Genomic DNA, 22,330 nt, shown 5'->3' on the forward strand with positions numbered 1-22,330 from the left:
GCAGAAAGATCATAGAAAGTAGTTTTTTCATCATCGTGTAGGAGTTAAATTTAAAAAATTTAATTACAAAAATTAGTAACTTGTTTATTATTTTCAGATAGCTTAACATAAGTTATTAATTTCTCGTTAATATATTATGTTTTTTTTGTTTTTTTTTACTTTATTTTTTCTTAAATGTGTAATTCGATTTTTTGTTTGTTTTGTAAAACAGAAAGAACATGCTCTTTTTTTTACTTTTATTTCTTTTTTTTAGCATTGTACATGTCTTTTTTTAGGAAAAGAAACGTATCAATTAACATGATTTTATTTTTATCGGATCTCTAATAGTTTTTGACGAATAGTTTTTTTTACAGTAATTAATAAGTTTGGATAACAAATAATTTGTAACTAATAAATTTAAAATATTTTTGTGAAAATATATGGTGGAACACGTAAAATTTAGATTCATGAGTTGTTTAATTGAGAGTGATTTTAGGACTCTTTTAACTAAGATCATGAGAGGTGCGGTAGAGTAATTATGATTTTATAGCATAAATATTATTTGTTTTAATATATTTTGGGAAATAAAAATTAATAATTGTTTTTACGGTAAATAAGATATCTGGTTTTTTCAAAATAAATTGTGACCGTTTTCTTATTTTGTTTTTGAATTTTTTTGTTAATTACTAAATTATGAAATTAAAATCTGATGTGGAGAGAGAGAGAGGAGAGAGAGAGAGAGAATAGAAGGGGTTAGAAGGAGTGAGGGATAATAGGTAATTAAACTTGAGAAAAGTATATGAGTAGTAGAAAGTAGGTGTAGTTGTAAATAGTTTTGGAGAAAGTGGGTGTGGGTGCAAAATTCCCTAAATTATACCACCATATACATATCTAGTGTCAACTTCGAGGGGTATTGAACTTGGTATTTTATAAGATTTTATAGTATTTTTAAAATCCTATGTTATTCAATTGATGATTTTAAAAATCCTATGTTATTCAACTTGAATTTATGTAAACTTATTTAAACTACTCTAAAATCTTTTGTTATTCAATCAATGATTTATAAAACTTACTTGAAATCTACTGTTATTCAAAATTTCACAACTTTTTAAAAAACTGATACTTTGCATGATTCTATGAGATTTTTTTTTCTGTTTTTTAGTTGAAAAATAAGTCTAATAAAATCACACCTTCTAAGGTAGTTTTTTAAAGGATTTTCAGTTACTACTAGGCTTCCTCTGACGTTTTTCTCTGGGCAATTGGAATGTCTACAGGTTTCCTCTTCTTCTCTCCTTCATCATCACCAGAGACACTTAACAACTGTTCGATAGAATTCCTCATAGAGAGAAAAATAAAAAATGTATGTAGTGAAATGTGACGGGAAGAAAGAAACTGTTCGCTTCGATAAAATCATTGCGCGGCTAAGGAAGCTTAGCTATGGTTTTAGTATTGATCATTGTGACCCTGTCCTCTTCGCTCAGAAAGTCTGTGCTGGTGTCTTCAAAGGCGTTACCACTACTCAACTCGATGAGTTAGCCGCTGAGACTGCTGCTTCTATGTAAAGATTCAAGAGATAGTTTAAGAACTCAAATAAAGAATAACTCTCTTTATTAATACCAAAGAAAATAACTCAAAACTTTGGTTTCTCTCTTAAACTCTCAATCTCTAACTCATAAGTTGTGTCACAACTCAACACATCCTTATATAAGACTTTGCTAATCCTAATCCTACTAGGAATCACACATATTAGATATCTCCTAATACACTTGATCCTTATCTCTCTAATAAACCCAATTATAGTAGGACTAGAACTAACTTCCAACTCAAGCTTCCATCAAGCTTATCCCAACAGTCTCCTCCTTAAGCTTGAAACTCTGTTTTGACAAATCTTGAACTCTCAAGAGGTCTCTCATTATTCTAAACTTGTTTTTATCTAAGGCCTTTATAAGTATATCCGCTCTTTGCTCTGTTCCCGGTACATGCTCAACCTTGATTTGTCCACTCTCAACACGTTCTCGTATGAAGTGATAACGCCTATGTATATGCTTGTTTCTCTAATGAAAAACAGGGTTCTTTGTGAGAGCAATCGCCGATTGATTATCAATCCGGAGAATAACTTTTTCTTCCTCAGCTCCAGTGATCTCAACCATCAAATCCTGCAACCAAACAGCTTGTTTTGCCGCCTCTGTTCCAGCCATGAACTCCGCTTCACAAGAAGAAAGAATCACTACATCCTGTTTCAGCGAGCACCAAGTGATAGGACTATCCCCAAGATAAAAAATGTGTCCTGATGTACTCCTTCCATCGTCTGCATCAATGTTATGGCTATTGTCGTTATAACCAATTAGCCGTGGCATCTTCTTTCAACCATAAGACAGATCAATGTTCGTAGTTCCCCTGAGATATCGTAGACATTGTTTCATAGCCACTCCATGCGACTCCCTTGGACTCTGCATATAACGACTGAGTATCCCTACGCAATAAGATAAATCCGACCGTGTGTGTAGCAGATATCGCAGACATCCTACATTCTTTCGATATGTTGTCGCATTAATCTCTTTCTCTTTTTCAGCCTTTGACATCTTTAGCTCTGGTTCCATTGGTATAAGAACCGAGTTACACTTTAACATTCTTGTCTCCTCCAAGATCTTGTTAGCATATCAAGCTTGGCTTAACGTGATTCCATCTTGGTGTTGATCCACTTGCATCCCAAGGTAGTATGTCAGTTTTCCAAGATCACTCATTTCAAATTTAGAACCCATCTCCTCCTTAAATTTGTTAATCACAACCAAACTTGTCCCTGTGATGAATAAGTTGTCAACATACACACCTATGATTAGAAGATCAGCCCCAATGTATTTTCGATAAACAAAAGGTTCCTTTGAACACTTTACAAACTTGAGTTCCTGCAGAATGTGATTGAGCTTGTTATTCCAAACTCTTGGTGCTTGTCTTAAGCCATACAAGACTTTATTAAGTTTGTAAAGTTTCCCTTCTTTTCCTCTTATCTCAAATCTCTCTGGTTGAGAGACATAAACAGTTTCCTTAATTTCTCCATGAAGAAAAGCTGTTTTAACATCGAGATGATGAATCTCCCAACCATGTGATGCCGCAAGATCAATAAGCAATCATATGGTTTCAATCATGGCAACCGGAGCAAATACTTCTTCAAAATCAATTCCATACTTCTGCACATACCCTTTGGCGACAAGTCTAGCTTTATATTTACTGATACTCCCATCAGAGTTCCTCTTTAACTTGAACACCCACTTCAGGCCAATTGGCTTTGGTCCTATAGGTAAGTCAACAAGCTCCCAAGTCCTAAGCTTCTCAATTGAACATATTTCCTCTTCACACGCCCGTGTCCACTCCTTGGACATTTTTGCTTCATCAAAGCACCGAGGTTCATTATTAAGACTAAGTAGCAAAAATTCACCTTCTTCTTCTGCAAGCAAAATGTAATCATTTAAGTACTTTGGCTTAATACTTATTCGTGTTGATCTTCGAAGCTCTGTTTCTGTCGAGACTGCACTAGAATCTGCAGGCATTGCGGCTGTTAATGTTGGTTTTTGCTCTGTTTCTCCTGTTTGTGTCACATTATCTCTATCTTCCAGATGCTCATCACTCGCTGCATCACTCAAATCTTCATCATTATTGTCATTATGTTGCGTAGTTTGATGATCCTCATCATCTCGAAGACCATGGTTCCCAAAAACACTGAAGCTAATTCTGAAGTCCCCATTACCATCCTTTGTTAAGTTACTGGTAGACCAGTTCCATCCTTTTGATTCGTCGAACACAATGTCGCGGCTCACTATGATTTGTTTTGACTGTGGTTCTAACAACCGATAAGCCTTAGAACCAGGTTCGGTTCCTAGATGAACAAGCACCCTCATTCTATCATCTAGCTTCTTGAGATTTGGTGTCTCCACCTTAGCATAGCCAATGCAACCGAAAATTCTAATGTGCTCAACTGTAGGTCTCTTGTCTCGGAACAGCTTATATGGAGTCATATCTTTCAAGGACCGTGTTACTACTCTGTTCAACAAGTAAGTTGAATGTCTTAAAGCCTCTCCCCATAGATAATTAGGCATATTCATATGCTTCATAATGCTTCTAGTCATTTCCATTAGTGTCATGTTGCGTCTGTCCACTACTCCTTCTGTTGTGGAGTGTATGGTGCGGTCAAGTGTCTCATTATGCCTGCATTTTCACAGAAGTTGTTAAACTCATTAGATACAAACTCTCCTCCTCTATTTGTTCTAAAGGTTTGTATTTTTTCAGCAACTTCCTTTTCCACCATAGCTTTAAACTTTTGGAACTTGTTAAACGCTTCTCATTTCTCTTTTAATAGCATAGTCCACATATAACGAGAGAAGTCGTCTATGATCACAAACACATATCTATTCCCTGCAGGTGTACTTGGTGAGATAGGGCCACACAAGTCTCCATGTATGAGCTCAAGTCTTTTCTTAGCTTGGAACATGGTTGCTTGAGGGAATACACGCCTTGTTTGTTTACCCAGCAAACATGAACTGCAAATTTCTTTCACATGGGAAAGTTTTGGAGCTCCTAGGACCAATTCTTTTCCAAGCATTGAAGTCAAAGTGGCATAGTTGATATGTTCCAACCTCGCATGCCACCTACTTGGCTCACTTATCTCTGCAAAACATAGACAAGTATTGTCCTGTAACCCCATTTGGACCTTGTACAACCGATTTCTAGACTTTTCTGTTTTCACAAGTAAGTTCCCATCATCATCTCTTATAGTTAGGTAATTTCCTCTTAGCCGTATGTCAAGTCCTGCTTCAGTAGCCTGACCAAGGCTTATGATATTACTTTTAAGGTCAGGGATGTAGTATACGCCAGTCATTGTTCTCGGCTTGCCATTCTGATCAACAAAGGCGATGGTTCCCTTTCCTTTGATATCAACTCTAGAATCGTTTCCAAAACGTACTTTTCCAGTTACAGAACTATCAAGCTTGTTGAAATAACGTCTATCTCCAGTCATATGATTACTCGCGCCATTGTCAAGGTACCATATGTTATCTCCCCTTTCACATGTCTTAAACTTGCTTGGTATACATTCCTTCTCATTCAAGTAGACCTCTTCGTGCAACAAGAGTTCGTTTGCATCCTCTGTATCCTTATTATTACTTTCTTCTGCTTCATGGAGCTTGAGTAATCGATTTGGACACTGTGCTGCAAAGTGACCGGTTTGATCACAACGGAAACATGTGATCTGTGAGAGGTTTTTACCACCGTACCGACCTCTTCCTCGTCCTCTGTAGAACGATCTACCTATGCGGCCTCTTCCTCTGTATCCTCCAGCTTCACCATTGTAGTCTCGGTAAGGTTGACTAGTCTGTGATTGAGTATTAGTAAACATCAGTTTACCTTGATCATCTTGATTATCTTCTTCCTCAGTGATACGCTCCTCATAAGCTTTCAAACGACCAACAATGTCCTCAAAGCTAATGGTATTCAAGTCTAGAACTTGTTATAAAGAAGCAACTATGTAAATAAATTTTCTACGGGGAAGGTTGTTAAGGAACTTCTTAACAATCTTCGATTCCTCTATGTTAACTCTTAAGGCGGCTGACTTTGAAGAAATTGTAGCTAGTTTTCCCGAATAATCATCAATACTCTCTGATTCCTTCATCTTTAAACGCTCAAATTCCGCCATTAAAGTTTGAAGTCTGGCTTCTCGAACTCTCTCTGCTCCAACGTGTCTGGAACGTATTGCTTCCCATACCTTCTTTGTTGTATCAATTTCTCCAACTTGCAGTGTTAGACTCTCTGGTATCGACTGAAACAATAAGTCCATAGCTATATCGTTTTCAAGCGAATCAACTTTATCGGTCTCTGGTTCAATGGCGTCCCAAACTTTGTGTACTCGAAAGGCTATCCTCATCTTCATCGCCCATACAGTGTAATTGGTCGATGTTAACATAGGACAGACAATCGAAGGAGATCCTCCTCCTACTTCTTTAGGTTGTGGTGTAGCTACGGTGATTTCCGACATGGCTAATAACTATTGCTCTTATACCAAATATAGATTCAAGAGATAGTTTAAGAACTCAAATAAAGAATAACTCTCTTTATTAATACCAAAGAAAATAACTCAAAACTTTGGTTTCTCTCTTAAACTCTCAATCTCTAACTCATAAGTTGTGTCACAACTCAACACATTCTTATATAAGACTTTGCTAATGCTAATCCTACTAGGAATCACACATATTAGATATCTCCTAATACACTTGATCCTTATCTCGCTAATAAACTCAATTATAGTAGGACTAGAACTAACTTCCAACTCAAACTTCCACTCAACCATCCCGATTATGCCTCCGTCAGTCTTCTTCTTTGTTTTTTCCCCTTTCTTTTTATTTTTAGTACTATCATTACGATTTGATTTAATTGGTGTTTTCTTGATTTGATAGATCAGTTTCGGATTTACATGTGAAATTGCATATTTGTGATTGACTGAGATTGTTACTTGATCTGATTCATGTTGTGATGCTTTCCAATTTTTATATTGTTATTGGACATTAGGCAATAATTTAACAATGGTTTTAATGTTTATAATTCCATCCAGCTTGCTGCTAGAATCGCTGTCTCCAGTCTCCACAAGAACACTAAAAACTCATTTTCTGAAACGTGAGTGTTCTTTCTTCTGATCTCTAGACGTATCAGTGACTATTAGTTATTCATATGTGTTGTTGACTTCGATGAATTTTGGGAAATCTTCAGGGTTAGAGATATGTACGATCATGTCAATGAGAGTTCTGGACTCAAGGCTCCTCTAATTGTTGATGATGTATTCGAGATCATTATGAAGGTAGTATAGCTTTTGTTATAATCCCTCTATCTGATGATGACCTAACATTCATCATTTTAGAGAGTGCTGGGATAAGAGAGCTTGTGACTTGTGTATGACTGGGATAATCAATTTTTTTTGTTTGTGTTGTGAAATATTCTAAAATCACCCAAAGTTTAATAACAAAATCTATAGAATTACATTCATTTTTTTGTTTTTTAAATATAAAAATGTTAAAAAATAATCAAATCTCCTAAAAATTCAATCAAATCTTTCTAAATTCTAAAATATTAAAATCCTACCAAATACAAGTTTAATACCCCTCTTCGTCATAAAGATATAAGATGCGATTTTTAATTGTGAAGATATTTTAGTTAATATGATGAACAACTATGAAGCATGGAGACGAGAACAATTTTGATAAATGTGAATGGTTATTTTTCTCAGTATACGTGTCACATCTTTATTCTCTGTTTTTTTTTCTTTTCGATCTCATCCTATTTTTAATGGGCTTTTATTCCACGTTTATCTCATATCTCTTCCTTTTGTTAATGGACTGAAACTGTATGGGCCACACAGAATTTCTCGCTTCCCCAAACCGAAACGAAACCGACGGGATCTCCGACTTCAGTCTTCTTTTCTTCCTCGCCTCTCTCTCTTCCCCACTCCTCCCCCCTTATCTGTTCCACTCCGGCAGATCCCGAATTAGCCGTCTCAAAGTGAAGCTCGTTGGATAGAGATCCGTCTTCTCCTCTTCCTCGCCTATCTCTCTTCCCCACTCCTCCCCCTTAACTGTTCAACTCCGCCTGATTTCGTAACAGCCGAGTCGAAGTGACTCTCGACGCCTCAATTCCATTGGATAGAGGAAAATGAGGTAAATTTTACTGATCTTGGGCCGATTTTGAATAGGCGGATTTGAGTAATGCAAGTATGTGGCGGAATTGATTTTCTTTGTAAAATTATGCAGTGTTTGTCTCGCGTGTTCTCTCTCCTGCGACTACAACGATGACGACGGCGGCTCTCTTGAAGTCATTGTCGCCGTGAAGTCCGGTAAGACTGTAAACCAACCCCGACTCTGGCATGTTGAGGTTAATTTGGAGAAACTCCATTTGGGGATGATGTGGTACTCGACAGAGGATTGTCATTTCCTGCCCTTGAAGCAAGGTAACTCTTTTTCCCTTTGTTTATGTTCTTCAATGTTTGTGTTATATCGGTTAAGTTTTTGCTACTTTGTTAAATATTTTCATTTAATCGATTTGTTTGATGAACCTGATTCGATGTGACTTGTTTTTTTAGGTTTCGATTGCTAGAACTTGCAATTGTATATACGCTTTGATTCAACCAGAGACAACGAGATGTGGAATTCAGAGAATCTTCTAATGATCAGAGACAACGGTGACCTTTATTTTCTTTCTCTGTGTTGCATTGCATTGTGGATTTATTTAGTAGCTTGGTTATGATAGTGTTCAATCTTGATGCTTCTACTGTTCTGAATGAGATCGACACTGTGATCTAGATATTGTTATGTAGTATACAAATAATTTACCTACTGTTTTTGGTTTTATGTGGTATGGTGAAATCCATTTCTCGTGAAAAAAAGAATGCTGGCATAAAAGTTACCGAAATTGCTACTTTTGTAGTATTGCATATTAAAGTTTTTTTTTTTGGTTTGATTCAGACTTTTATCTGACATGGTGAGACTTGAGGCAAAAGTTGAAAGGCTTGAGACTCAATTGCAAGCCAAAGAGAGGGAACTTGGTTCTCTCACAAGAACATAAGCTAAGAATACAACGGCTTTAAAGGCACAGAACGATAAGCTACAGAAAGAGAGAGATGACTTTCAACGGATCGTGATTGCTAACCAGGTTTGGATCATTGCTTAAAATTACTAGCTAGATTTCTCTCAAGTTTTTTTGTAATGTGTATTGTCTCGAAGAATTTGGGAATGCTGATGCAATGCCCCTTTGAACATTTTTGTTTTGTTTGTGTATGATAGCAAGTCAAGACCCGACAGTTACATGAAACGAAGAAGAAAGAAAAGGAGTATATAAAGTTACAGGTAAGGGGTTTACACTACATGTTCTAAGTGTTTGCAGTATAGGTCGAATCTTAGTTAATTAAAAAATTGAACTTATTTTAGGAGAGGTTAAACCAAGTGTTGATGGAGAAAAAGAAGGAAACAAGATCAGGCATGGAGATTATGAATCTACTCCAGTCATGTAATGCGTTTATGTTTTGGATCCAATTTCATAATATTAAGCTGCCTTAGTTTCTGGGAATGTTTCTCTTTTTTTTTTTATGTTCAGTTATATATCTGAGCTAATGCCTTTGTTTTATCTTTGTTTTCAGTTTCTAGGATTGTGCTATGCTTATTATGATCTGTTGAGCATTTTCAAGGAAAGAACTGGAAGAAAATAGGACCGCCTAATTGCGTTCTGATATGTATTCTTTAGTTAGTATGTTGAAAGTAATGATTCACCTTTTCAGCTGATTGATTTAAGGATCAGACTGATGCCCCGTTTCTTTCTCATTGATGGCAAAAGGTCTTAAACCTGGAGCTTTTGAAAGGACCGTGGTCAAAAGAGGTATTGTGCTCATCACAAGCTGCTTGATTTGACAATGTTTGTAACAACCTCCCTCATCTCTCTGTATCTTTGGTTTGTTGGCATTGACAAAGAAATCAAAAGAAGAGTATTTCACTTCATTGTGTCACAAGTGATGAGTTTTCAAAAATTTATGCTCTCCAATGTTTGTGTTATATCTGTTAAGTTTTTGCTACTTTGGTTATGTTCTGTCTTAAGTTTTTCTTTGTCTATGTTCTTGTCAATGTGTTCTTGTTTGTTTATGTTCAGTCTCTAGCTTGTTTCGATTATATTTTGTTCTGCGGTTAAGTTTTATGTTAAGTGTAATGCGTTTATGTTTTAGCTTTTGGATCCAAATTCATAATATAAAACTGCTTTTGTTTATGGGAATGTTTTTTTTTTTGGCACAGTTATATATCTGAGCTAATTCCTTTGATTTATCTTTGTTTTCAGTTTCTACCATTTTGCTATGTTTATTATGATCTGTTGAGCATTTTCAAGGAAAGCACTGGAAGAAAATAGGTAAGCCTAATTGTCTTAATTAGAGAATTTACATAGAATTGATTCGTACTACTGGTAATAATATTCATCATGTTAGTTGGTATCATTGGGTTCTTCTATGATATATGAGCAACTAAGACTGTTAAAACGTGATTTTTCTTAACAGGCACGACTTTTGGAGAGGACCCCATCTCTCAGTGATCTAAATGAGCTCGTGTATGGACAGTTCTGAAAATTGCTCTAAATAAAATACCTTTATGAGCTTCTGTAGTTCAGCTATGTTAGTTGGAAATTGGAATAGAAGTCCAGCTAAAACCACAAAACAGACACAATTAAATGCCCAGTCATTACAAACAACTATATGACCACGATCAAACTGAATATACACAAAATCTTTATTTACACAAATATAATATTTTACGGAAAAAGACAGATTTCCTTAAATAAAAACCACAAAGATCCAAAAAAATAAAACTCAAACAAACGGGCTGAATACCGTATAAATATACTCACACAAAAAAAAAACAACAAAAACAAAAGATAAGTATACCTCTGACAAATAATCCATATTACAGCAAAAAGCGAAACAGAGGTAATTTCAGAAAAAACCGATATTTCAATTAGCGTCTACTGAAGTATTCTCCATTATAATAAGAAATATCTCAAACACTAATACATAAAAGAAAAAAATTAACCATACACTTTTAATAAAATATAAAAAAAGGTTTGCGGATTTTACATAATTTAAAAAATATGTGTAAATATCTTAATTTGGAAAAAATGAAACCAAGTACTATTGATACAAAATTAAAAGTAAATTAACTATTGATACAAAATTAAAAGTAAATTAACTATATTTTAATATATATAATACTACTATATGAATATAACCCGCGCAATGCGTGGGACTTTACCTAGTACTACAATAAAAGTGAATTAATGAGTAGTAACTGATTACACAATAAATAAAAATTTGTTCCGTGTCTTCTTCGTTGATTTCAGTGGATATTAAATTTGGACAAGAAAGTGTGAGCCACCTTGTGAAGGCATACCATATTTGAAGAGTTATGAATCATCTCTTATACGTCAACCATGTCTCCTAAAGTTTTCTCTAACCTTTTCCTCTTTTTGCTTCACACGTCAGATGTGTTTATCTTCAATTTATGTATAAGCAAAAAACTAACAAATCAAATTTGATGGACGTAAGAACAAAACATAATATATGAATGATGGAGTAAGAGCAATGACGAGATTCTTGTTAGGTTCAAAGACGTTATGGATAAACTATATGTCTATATGATACTTTTTTGTAACCCACACGAGTTTGGTTTCTGTACTTGACATTATAACATAAGCCTTGGCTTGATCTAAATGTTGAATCCACCGATTCAATACTAAAAATATCAAAAAAGATTCGGTTAACTACAAAACTCCAAAATAATAATATTCCTAGTATTGGATTTCCGATCGATGCCCAATTTTTTAATATCAGAATAACTTTTTTTTTTCCGACTATCAGAATAACTAATAGGAAGTAAATAAATTTCTTGTATTTATTCCGTGAAGAAATCATTATTCTAAATAGACTGACCAATAGATTTCCATCGATCATGATAAAGCGTTTAATTTTTTTCCCCAAAAGAAAAAATAAAATAAAAAATCTTATATATCATCATCTTATCCTTTCAAAGGATAAAAGGGTTGGTGGTTTCGAAATTTTATCAAAGAGACATCACTATTCAGCTAAAGGAATATACATTTAAATAATAAATTGTAACAAACCAAAAATATCTTATCATATACTATATAGTTTCTGAAATTCCGGTCAGTATCCACATAAAAACATGTACTATTATTCCTACCTAAAATAATGAATGAGTAAATCAAATTTAAGTTATTTTTTTGATTTTTTTTTTTTTTTTCAGAAGGGAACAAAAGGACCAATGAACATTAAAAAAACTGGTTGATGCTATTTATGTTTAACGTTTATAGTTAAACAACTTAACATAAAACAAAATATTATTTTGAGTTTAGCCACTCTCTCTCTCTCTGATTAATGATCACTGTCATAGGAATGAGCCCACAAGTTAGGTTCAGGGGCCCACTAGCAACCCACCAAAAAAAAACTTTCTTATCTCTGAACTTAACGCCGTTTACGGTATAATACACACGCCGAACTCGACGCCGTTAATTCTTTGACGTTTTAATTTTTTTTTTACGGTTTACTTAATTCACGCAGGATTAAATTAATTAATTTTTTTTTGTTGGGTCCATTATAGATAAGAAAGGTGAATATGAGTTTTATAATTTTGGGTTAGTAACGATATAAATATTAAGATAAGTCTATATAGGTTAACTCTTATCACAAACCAAAAAAAATAAGCTATAGTCTAAAAAGGTAGATCTACCTGCCACGTGACAGAATGTCGTATACACTAACCTTAATTGTACTACTATTAAAACTTTATAATATGTAGAATCCATTAATTATACTTTTAGACCAAACTTAACTTAACTCCTCTGCTTATATTAGTACAATATAAACTTTAATGAGTAAAAAGATATACTACAGTATATTCTTGGTAAAACAAAATGAATGTATTAACTATTTTATTCCATATAAAAAAACCCTTAGATTTCTTCAAAGATATAAAGTAAGAATTTTAAATTAAAATCTTTTGTCCAAAACAGAATGTGCAAGTAAAAATAATAATTTGCATTAATGGTTAATTTTTTTATAATAATATTTTGACATGTAATATTGTGATTGGGTAGATTCAAGAATCATGTGATGTAACACATCTACGCCACGTGGTGAGATCTGAGGGAGTACAAGCAAATGTAAAAGCGTGGCGAAGAACCTGGTCTCTCTGTATATGTATGTGTTTGTGTGTCAACCGATAATAGCCGGTGAAAAGAAAAGAGTATAACCGGTAGATCCGGTGAGGGGGAAAAAGGTCAAATACAGGGCTAAAAAGGGTTTAAGCAACAACCAAAAAAAAAAAAAAACGTGGTCGTCTTTGTTAAGGGTTTTTGAGGCGTTTCAGAGAGAGAGAGAGATTAGTTTTTTGGTTGTGGTGGTGAGAGAGAAGATCGCATCGTGTGGGTAGCGTTTCAAACAAGTTAATTAAAAAAAAAAAAAAACGTCACTTTCTTGGGAATAACACAAGGAGGAAGAAGAAAAAAGAGGGGGTGTTGTTTGGTGTGTGAGTCCTTCCTTTGCGTTTTTGTCCTTTTTCCTTTTTAACTTTCCCGATCTCGCAATTGCCGTGTTATTCGCCGGAATATTGAAGGTTTGAGATTTTCAAAGGTGAGACAATTTTGAGTCATTCGTTTTCTTTTGGGTTTTTTTTTTTTCTGATTCTGAGAATTTTCGTTTTTTTCATCAGAATTTTGCTCTGAAAATTTCCTACAAATCTTATGTAATTATGATACAATTCGTTTTTTTTTTGTTTTCGCTTTGTTGTTTACATGAGGAGAATCGTATTCATCGATCTGTGAAATCCCGATCTGAGAGATTTAGAACCCTTTTGCAAACCCCGTGATCTGGTGGTCCTTTTGATTTTTTTGAGATCCAAGTTTTTGTACCATCACTTCAATTTTTTTTATTTATTTAGGGTTTAGGGTTTTTTTAATCTGTAGAAACATTTGGAAATGAAGGTTTTGACTCTCGATTTCTAGATCTTAATCTCGATTAGGGTTTTAGTGTGGTTTAAGCCTTTTTTTTTTTCCAATGGGCTTGACCCAAAACCCTTCAAAATCCTTCCTTTTTTTGATGGTTTCAGAGACAAAACCCTAAAAGTATCTCACTTTTGTTGATTTCTACAGGTTGCGAATTGTAAAGGATTTCGTTGGTTGGTTTTGTTGATAAATAAGCCATATTGATCAACAAAACATCTTTCTGTGTGCCAAATCACATCATCGTGTTATGCATTCTGAGAAATGGTGTCGCATAAGTGTGTAGAACAAGTTGGATACAAAGACTCCCTCTTACCTCCCAATGCAAGAGCACCTAGATCCGCCCGGGTTTATTTTTTTTGCCTCTTTATCTTACCACTCTCCTGTTTGGTTTGTTTTATCAGTTTATAATATCATTACTTAAACTTTTTCTTTGTCTTTGTGGCCAGAAGAGGCGCAGTATCGAGAAGACTGTAGTAAGTGAAGATGATAACATGTTTGCCATTGATTTACTGGCCACCGTAGCTGGACACTTGTCATTTGAGAGCGGGAGTTCACTCATGTCTGTCGACAAACTGATTGAAGATCATCGTGTAGTTACACAGAATAGTGTAAAGATGGAGTTCCCTGAGGAAGACACACCTCTAATGCCACCAGTAGCTTTATTATCCCAGGATAATTCTTATCAGGGATCTTTAAGCCCCTGCGGATTCAGTTCTGTGATTAATGGCAAAGTTGAGGATGAGGCAGAGGGTTTTAGTTACTCTGGTGGTGGTGGTGGTAGTGATGCTTTTCAAGTCGGCAACTTCAGTGAAGATGTAAAACCGGGTATAGATGGCGAAGCTGTAGTTCTGGATGCGAGACCTAATGTTGTAGTTAGTTTAGGTAGTAGTAGTAGAACCGAAGTGCCATCTATTGGGAACTGTGCTTCCCATGGCGTTCGGGATGATGTAAATTTGTTTAGTAGAGATGATGATGAAAACTTTTCCGGGTACATTCGCCCGCGTGTTACTAAAAATTCACCTAGGACTGTGCCGCGTATAGGGGACAGACGAATCAGGAAGATATTGGCTTCTAGACATTGGAAAGGAAGTTCAAGACATGCAGGTAGTTTCCCCTCTTTTTCTCTTCTTTAATAACACTGATGATGGGTTTAGATTTTGTTTTGATGACATGCATTTTGTGTTGCAGATACGAAACCGTGGAGAAATTATTACTCTCAACACCAGAAGAGCTATCCTATCAAGAAGAGGAAATACTTTGACCACATATCTGATTCAATGACTGATGATTACCGTTTGCGCACTAAGATGCATCGAGGTAAAGAGACTTTTCTCTTGTAGTCCTCTGCCTAGTTCTTGTAGCTTCTTTTTGTTTGTTGTTGTAATGAGATTCTGTATATTTAATTTTTTAGGCAGCAGAAAGGTCTCTTCGATGAAAGGTCATGGTACATCCTTTGTGTCAAGCGACTCCCATGGTAACTATAGAGTCTCATTTGTATTCTTTGTCGACTTTATTTCTTTATGAGAGCAGAGAAGCTTACTTGAGGATATGGATATTTCAGTGAAACTACGGATCAAGTCGTTCAGGGTGCCTGAGCTATTCATAGAGATTCCAGAAGATGCTACCGTTGGCTCCTTGAAGGTAACGACATTACCCAGCGCTCTTCATTTTCTTGTCCTTTTGTCTCCTATTAAGAAACTAAAATCCTATGGTCCTTTGGCTTCTGCAGAGAATGGTGATGGAAGCAGTGAGCACTTTACTGAGCGATGGACACCGAGTTGGTCTGATGGTTCAAGGGAAAAAAGTCCGAGATGATAACAAAACCCTTCATCAGACTGGGATCTCTCAGGATAACACCCAGTTGGACTCGCTTGATTTCAGCCTTGAACCCAGCTCAGAACTGCCTCAACTGTTAACTAGGTTCAGACTTCTATTCACCTCTCAAAGCTGCCACTGTGTTTAAAACTCAAATCATTTGTGGCTTAAGTTCTTATTTTGTTTTCCAGTCACCCATCGGGACATGCTTATGAGGAGGTGCTACCTGTGTGCGAAACTGCTACCTTGGACAATGTGCTGGGATCCGATCATCATGACGCGGCACTATTCCCATCTGACCCATTGGACAATAATAACATGACAGAAGATTCAAAAGCTATGTTTCCTGTCGTGCTCACTGAATTGTCTCCTCGACCACTTTGTCGTACATCTAAAAAAAGTGAACAGCAGCAGCAGGCTGCACAGCGCAGAATCCGTCGACCTTTCTCAGTTACTGAGGTAGAAGCACTTGTTCAAGCAGTTGAGAAACTCGGCACTGGAAGGTAAAAAGCACTAATATAGATCATAGTGTTGGCATTTTTTCTTGTGATTGTTATTAATAGAAGATGACAATTAAAGTTGGGTGAAATCTGCAGGTGGCGAGATGTTAAGGTTCGTGCGTTCGAGGATGCAGACCACCGCACCTACGTTGATCTCAAGGTTTGAAATATGTAATTTTGCAATTGCTGAACCAAAATCACATATGATTAGATCCAAGAAATCAGAGTTTGGTTTTGTGCAGGATAAATGGAAAACGCTGGTCCACACAGCTAAGATATCTCCACAACAGAGAAGAGGAGAGCCAGTGCCGCAGGAACTTCTAGACAGGGTCTTGAACGCCCATGGCTACTGGACACAGCAACAAATGCAGTTGCAGCAGAATGTGGACAAGCAGCAGCAGGAGACACCACCTCAGATAGAGGATACGCTGCTTCTGAATTGAAATTTGGTGCAGCCTTGGAGGTCGTCTCTCCTTTGTGTATTACTAGTGTTGATGATATGTAAGATTCTGACATAGATGCAAAGATTTGGTCTTTTTACTTGTTTCTTTAACTTTGTTTTTTTTTTTTTTTTTTTCTATTTCTTGTAAACTTTCTCAATGTAAAGTTTTTAACTGGAATAAGGTTTATCTGACCAGTTTAGGGCTTTTAGAGAGGGATCAGTTGTACATCGTTTGTCACATTCTCATGCTCTTTATATATTTCATCTAGACTTTTTTTATTCTCGCTCTTCCTCTTATGTTTTTTTTTTTTTTAATTATGTGTGTAAATGTATAGATTCGTTAATTTGAACGCAAATGTAACACGTAAAACAGTCTAGTGGAGGGAGGATTTATATACTAAGAGAAATGATTGAAATTCAAGTTATTGAAAGCTACCACGTAGCTACCACACAGTTCAGGTTATTAAAAATTCAAGAGTAGATAAACTACTAGTCTGTAAACTGTAATTCCAAGTTCAGATTTACACCAAAACCGATCTCTCTTCTGAACCGGAAAACAGCAAACCGGTCCAACTTGGTTTAGAAGAAACCCTCCAAGTCACTTGAAGGGTTTGAACTGTGTTTGTAGAGAGATCTCTCTAGTCTAAAACCTCCTTTTGTCGATTCTGCTTCCTTCACGCCGTCCACTTTGCGAATCCGGCGACCTACCTTGTCGATGTTGGTTCTAGGTGAGTCCCAATTCCACGTACTGCCTTTACTTTCTCGAATGTGTGTTTTTTGGTACATGTCCTATTCTGATGTTCACTGGCTATTCATCTCCATCGATTTGTCACTGAATTTGGGGGTTTACGAAGAGGTTTCACTACCTGATTTTTTTTTTTTTACCTCACTCGCAGGTTTTTTTAGCTGATAAGGGCATGAAACGGATCTGCTCGTTTTCAAGTGTTCAACTTTGTAAGTTAACTAAACTTCAAAAAAAACTTTACCTTTGTAATGTTTTAGCCTCTTCGAGTATTTTTGATTTGTGTTATGTTAGCTCACTGAACTCGAAAAAAAGGATACAAAGCCAATTATGCTGAACAAAGAAATGAACTTTTGATCATTAACTTTATGGATTCTGTGAATTTAAACATAGTTTTGCTCTAATTTTGTATATGAGATCGTTTAATGTTTGGATTCCTTAATCTAATACCTTCTGTGTGTTAGTTTCTAGAAGTTTCAGAGCTTTAGCAGTACCACGTTCCTTGAACTACCCCGTGCAGTCACTCAAGCGTTCATCAGTTCGGATGGAGATTGGTCGTAACTTAACCTCTGGTCTCACAACCGAGAGTATTGCGAAGCCAAGAGGAGCATTGATAGTTCTTGAAGGTCTTGACCGCAGCGGGAAATCTACACAATGCGCTAAGCTTCTCGCTTTCTTGAAAGGTTTAGGACATCCGACCGAGCTCTGGAGATTTCCGGATAGAGAGACCAGTGTTGGTCAGATGATATCCGCATATCTCTCTAATAAGTCTCAGTTAGATGATCACACAATTCATCTCCTTTTCAGCGCCAATCGATGGGAGAAAAGGTTCTTCTTATCTTTTTAGCTATCTTATTAGGTTCCTTTTCTTTATGTTCTGCTTCTTAGTAAGAAGACTAATAATATTGTGTGACCTTTTGCAGATCATTGATGGAGGAAAAACTTAGAACAGGAACAACGCTCATCGTTGATCGTTACTCATATTCTGGTGTAGCATTCTCATCTGCTAAAGGTCTTAGTATTGATTGGTGTAAAGCGCCCGAGATAGGATTGCTGGCTCCAGATTCTGTACTTTACCTTGACATTTCACCTGAAAGAGCTGCTGAGAGAGGTGGATATGGAGACGAGAGGTACGAGCGAGTTGAGTTTCAGAAAAAGGTCGCAAACTTTTATCAAACTCTACGCGATTCTTCATGGAAGGTGAATGAATGAATGAATGCATTAAGAAGACTCTTTGTTTTGATACTCTTCAGAGTTAGATTAGAGATTCAGAATGAGAAAAAACTAAAACCTTGAATATGTTTTGTGGTGATGTATATAGGTAATCGATGCAGGTGAAGCCATGGAGGAAGTAGAGAAGAAGATTCAAGAAGTGGTATTAGATCAAGTCAAAGAGTGTAGTACTAAAGGAAAGCCTCTTAATCTCCTTTGGTCATCTTAATGACTCTAATCAATTGCAATTTTGTGTGATTTGGACTCTTTTGGGCTATACAAGGCCCATTGATAGACCCATTTTTTTTTGCTATCGTCGTCAGTAATGACGTCTTTTAATCAATTATTTTCGTGTAAACTAATTGAGACGCCATTAAGTAAAGAACAAATCATTGAACGATACTGCATCAGGTTAACAACTTAAACTAAAATCATGTTGAATAATCAAAAGTAATTAACAATAGCATCAGAATCAGTAATAATCATGACAATAAGGACATAGCCTACGCGCTCTCGACCGTGAGATACCTCAACTCCATCAGATTGAAGTTTAATGATTGGACGGTGTGTATCACGCATGTAGGAGATTATGTTCTTTAGGGTCAACACAATATTATCATTACAAAACTAAAAGTATAAAAACTCAAACCGAATGATTATAATAGTAAACATAACAACATTAAGCAAAGATGTGTTCACACTTCGGTCGCAGAATAAGGAAAAGAGTTATTTGATATACGTGCATAAGACATTATCCAAATAGTTAATTTAGACAAATAAAATAAGGCATTTGGAAGTTAAGGAAATGGTCCCAAACAATATTTAGTGTTGCTTCTTAATAAGGTTACACTTGGTATGGAGAAAATAGTTTAAAGATTGTTTCAGAGATATTAGAGAGATAGATTATTCAAGGTTTTTAATTACAGTGTAATTAAAATAAACATACACTTTCATTAAGGTAGAAGCTGAGATAAGATGAATTTAGACTAACAAAGTCGCATTCACCATGAATATTCAATTCATCTATCTACCTCCTTTCACCTTTCTATTGAGGCATTGACTAATAATTGTATTCACAAAACTCTTCTATACCACCAATTGAGTGATTGATTCACTTATTATCATATTATTAAGAAATACTAATTGTTATTTTATACTATGTCATGACCGTATTAAGGAATCTAATTGCGTCGTCTTTTGAACTCTGACTGGTCAAGAAAAATATAGACAGAGTCAAAGATATGAAATGATTTTGTTACTGCCGACAAATAATAGATTAACAGTAATAAGAAACAATGTTTAGGCTTGGTATCCACGTTCCCTTCACCCAAAATATTTGTCCAATTCCTTGGACATCAAGATTTTTATCCTTTAATTACTTTACATACTATTTTATACTAAAAAAGCTTATTATTCCAAGTTCTTTTGTACACCAATCAGATAGAAAAAGCACAGAGAAAAAAAGAATAATAGTTCTTTATCATATTTGGTTAAAAATTGCAGTATCTGCTTTTTAGCTGGTCGGTAGTTTCGTATGGACGATTCTAAACCATACTAGTATAATTTTAAGTTTTAACACTAAACACCATAAGGAAAATTTTTTATATGGTCATTAGTTGTTTAAATTTTAACACCATTCTATGACTTTTCTTATTATTTACTACTATCTTTTTATAAAAATTCCCAAAACTGAGTAAAAAGGTTACTGACTTTTAGCCACGACCAACCAATGCAAGTGGGAAGATAAAAGATAACAACAATCAAACTCCAAAAAACCTATAGAAGTAGTTGCAGATAGATCCGACACTAAATTAACTAACCTCTTTTTTATTTAAATAGTATATGTAATGTTTTAATTAACTTGATCCACTATTTGTGGCTGCTAAGTAGTTTCCTCGAAAGTTCCATTGTTCTTTCCCCAAAAAGAACCATTTAAAGCTCTCTTTCTCGAGTCTCAACTGTGTTCACATGAAACTTCGCACCGCTTTCTTCTCTTCCTTACAACAAAAAAAAAAAAAAAAAACTTTGACAAAAAGCTTTCAACTTTCAAACTCTGGTTCTTTGTCTTCATCATCACCATCACCATCCTCAGTGTGTTAGTTAACATGGACGCTCTGCTTCAAGTTTCAGTTGATGGGTTCAGATTTGAGAACGGATCTGGGTCTTGTTGCAAACCCAGAAACAACAATCTCGAATCTGGGACCAATCTCTTCCCCAGTTTCCACGAGCCTCAGACTCAGTCTTCTTCACCAAACGATTCACCTCCATCTGTGTGTTTGGATAACTCCCCTGTTCTTAAGTACATCAATGACATGTTGATGGACGAAGAAGATTTCGTCGGCGAATCTCGTGACAATTTGGCTTTACAAGCCGCTGAGAGATCTTTCTACGAGATACTTCAGCAGCAATCTCCAGAATCTGATCATACCACTAGTTCCTCCTCCGATCAAAACTCCGGTGACGACCCATTTTTCACGTCTATCAGCACAACAACGACTTCAGCAGATTCAGCAGCGCTGGTTTCGAACGGAGAATCACAGAGGAAGTATCGTCATCGGGATGATGAAGAAGATGATCTCGAGACTAACCGGAGAAACAAACAACCTGCGATTTTTGTCTCGGAGATGGAGGAGTTAGCAGTAAAGTTCGAGCATGTGTTGTTGGTATGCAAAGCGAACCAAGAAGAAGATGAATCATCAATAACGAAACAACAGAGTCAACAACCAAACAGAGCAGGGAGAGCTAAAGGTTCATCTAACAGATCCAAGACGCAAAAACCTAATTCAGTTGATCTTCGGAGTCTCTTGACGCAATGTGCACAAGCTGTAGCGAGCTTTGACCAGAGAAGAGCTGCGGAGAAACTCAAGGAGATAAGATCACACTCTTCTAGCAGTGGAGATGGGACACAAAGACTTGCTTTTTACTTTGCAGATGCGCTTGAGGCACGCATTACTGGAAACATAGCACCACCTGTCTCTACTCCGTTTCCTTCTAGCACCACATCCATGGTGGACATCTTGAAAGCGTACAAGCTCTTTGTTCATACTTGTCCCATCTATGTAACGGATTACTTTGCAGCAAACAAGTCAATCTATGAGCTTGCTTTGAAAGCAACTACGCTTCATATAGTTGATTTTGGCGTTCTCTATGGCTTTCAATGGCCTTGTCTTTTACTAGCCCTGTCTAAACGACCGGGAGGACCACCAAAGCTCCGTGTGACTGGAATCGAGCTGCCACAATCAGGTTTCCGTCCTTCAGACCGAGTCGAAGAGACTGGTCGAAGATTGAAAAGGTTCTGCGATAAGTTCAATGTCCCGTTTGAGTTCAACTTCATAGCCAAGAAATGGGAAAGCATCAGTCTTGATGAAATTGTGATCAATCCAGGAGAGACAACTGTTGTCAATTGCATTCATAGGTTGCAATACACCCCGGATGAGACTGTGTCACTGGACTCTCCAAGAGACACGGTTTTGAAGCTATTCAGAGATATCAATCCTGACCTCTTTGTGTTTGCAGAGATTAATGGCATGTACAACTCTCCCTTCTTCATGACGAGGTTCCGAGAAGCGCTTTTTCATTTCTCTTCACTCTTTGACATGTTTGACACCACAATACAAGCAGAGGATGAATACAAAAACAGGGCACTGTTGGAGAAAGAGTTACTTGTGAGAGACGCGATGAGTGTGATTTCCTGCGAAGGTGCTGAGCGTTTTGCGAGGCCTGAAACCTACAAGCAATGGAGAGTTAGGATTTTGAGAGCAGGGTTTAAGCCAGCAACAATAAGCAAACAGATCATGAAGGAGGCTAAGGAAATAGTGAGAAAACGTTACCATAGAGATTTTGTGATCGATAGTGATAATAACTGGATGCTTCAGGGATGGAAGGGAAGAGTCATTTATGCTTTTTCTTGTTGGAAACCTGCAGAGAAGTTAACATATAATCATGTAAGCATCTGAAAATGTTACTTCTCTATTGTTTCATTTTTGTCTCCCGATAGTATTGTGGAATATGTTTGATCCCATGAGTGGAATGAATTTCTTTTTTCCTGCAAGTACA

General features: G+C 36.3%; 3 protein-coding genes and 2 long non-coding RNA genes across 7 annotated transcripts; all 5 read left to right on the plus strand.

The window, feature by feature from the left end:
- The first annotated feature begins 6,205 nt into the window (after nucleotides 1-6,205).
- On the plus strand, nucleotides 6,206-7,005 carry LOC147935532 (uncharacterized). Its single transcript, XR_015571901.1, has 3 exons — nucleotides 6,206-6,331; nucleotides 6,578-6,639; nucleotides 6,733-7,005. It is a non-coding gene; the product is annotated as an uncharacterized LOC147935532 (long non-coding RNA).
- A 347-nt stretch (nucleotides 7,006-7,352) lies between these two features.
- LOC104726525 (uncharacterized) lies at nucleotides 7,353-10,290 on the plus strand. The gene is made up of 10 exons (XR_758072.3): nucleotides 7,353-7,673; nucleotides 7,767-7,963; nucleotides 8,096-8,194; nucleotides 8,478-8,664; nucleotides 8,796-8,858; nucleotides 8,940-9,018; nucleotides 9,149-9,255; nucleotides 9,343-9,384; nucleotides 9,835-9,903; nucleotides 10,049-10,290. It is a non-coding gene; the product is annotated as an uncharacterized LOC104726525 (long non-coding RNA).
- A 2,241-nt stretch (nucleotides 10,291-12,531) lies between these two features.
- Nucleotides 12,532-16,599, plus strand: LOC104726526 (telomere repeat-binding protein 1). 2 transcript variants are annotated; one of them, XM_010445396.2, is made up of 10 exons: nucleotides 12,532-13,192; nucleotides 13,711-13,908; nucleotides 14,010-14,667; nucleotides 14,752-14,880; nucleotides 14,975-15,037; nucleotides 15,125-15,204; nucleotides 15,293-15,483; nucleotides 15,570-15,881; nucleotides 15,975-16,038; nucleotides 16,121-16,599. In XM_010445396.2, exons 2-10 carry the CDS (start codon nucleotides 13,825-13,827, stop codon nucleotides 16,319-16,321), a joined length of 1,782 nt encoding a protein of 593 aa, XP_010443698.1. In that variant the 5' UTR covers nucleotides 12,532-13,192; nucleotides 13,711-13,824; the 3' UTR covers nucleotides 16,322-16,599. The 2 variants fall into 2 exon arrangements, with proteins under 2 accessions (XP_010443698.1, XP_010443699.1); XM_010445397.2 differs by having other exon boundaries at nucleotides 12,706-13,192; nucleotides 14,013-14,667.
- Nucleotides 16,600-16,915: 316 nt separating this feature from the next.
- On the plus strand, nucleotides 16,916-18,632 carry LOC104726527 (thymidylate kinase-like). 2 transcript variants are annotated; one of them, XM_010445399.3, is made up of 5 exons: nucleotides 16,916-17,048; nucleotides 17,217-17,274; nucleotides 17,534-17,890; nucleotides 17,986-18,262; nucleotides 18,384-18,632. In XM_010445399.3, exons 3-5 carry the CDS (start codon nucleotides 17,607-17,609, stop codon nucleotides 18,501-18,503), a joined length of 681 nt encoding a protein of 226 aa, XP_010443701.1. In that variant the 5' UTR covers nucleotides 16,916-17,048; nucleotides 17,217-17,274; nucleotides 17,534-17,606; the 3' UTR covers nucleotides 18,504-18,632. The 2 variants fall into 2 exon arrangements, with proteins under 2 accessions (XP_010443701.1, XP_010443700.1); XM_010445398.3 differs by having other exon boundaries at nucleotides 16,921-17,048; nucleotides 17,527-17,890.
- A 1,455-nt stretch (nucleotides 18,633-20,087) lies between these two features.
- On the plus strand, nucleotides 20,088-22,325 carry LOC104726530 (scarecrow-like protein 11). The gene has a single exon (XM_010445400.3). The coding sequence runs from the start codon at nucleotides 20,380-20,382 to the stop codon at nucleotides 22,228-22,230; it is 1,851 nt and encodes a 616-aa protein (XP_010443702.1). The 5' UTR covers nucleotides 20,088-20,379; the 3' UTR covers nucleotides 22,231-22,325.
- The last annotated feature ends 5 nt before the right edge of the window (nucleotides 22,326-22,330 follow it).

The sequence above is a fragment of the Camelina sativa genome, chromosome 11 (assembly GCF_030686135.1).
Source record: "Camelina sativa cultivar CO46 ecotype springtype chromosome 11, ASM3068613v1".
Lineage (NCBI taxonomy): Eukaryota > Viridiplantae > Streptophyta > Magnoliopsida > Brassicales > Brassicaceae > Camelina > Camelina sativa.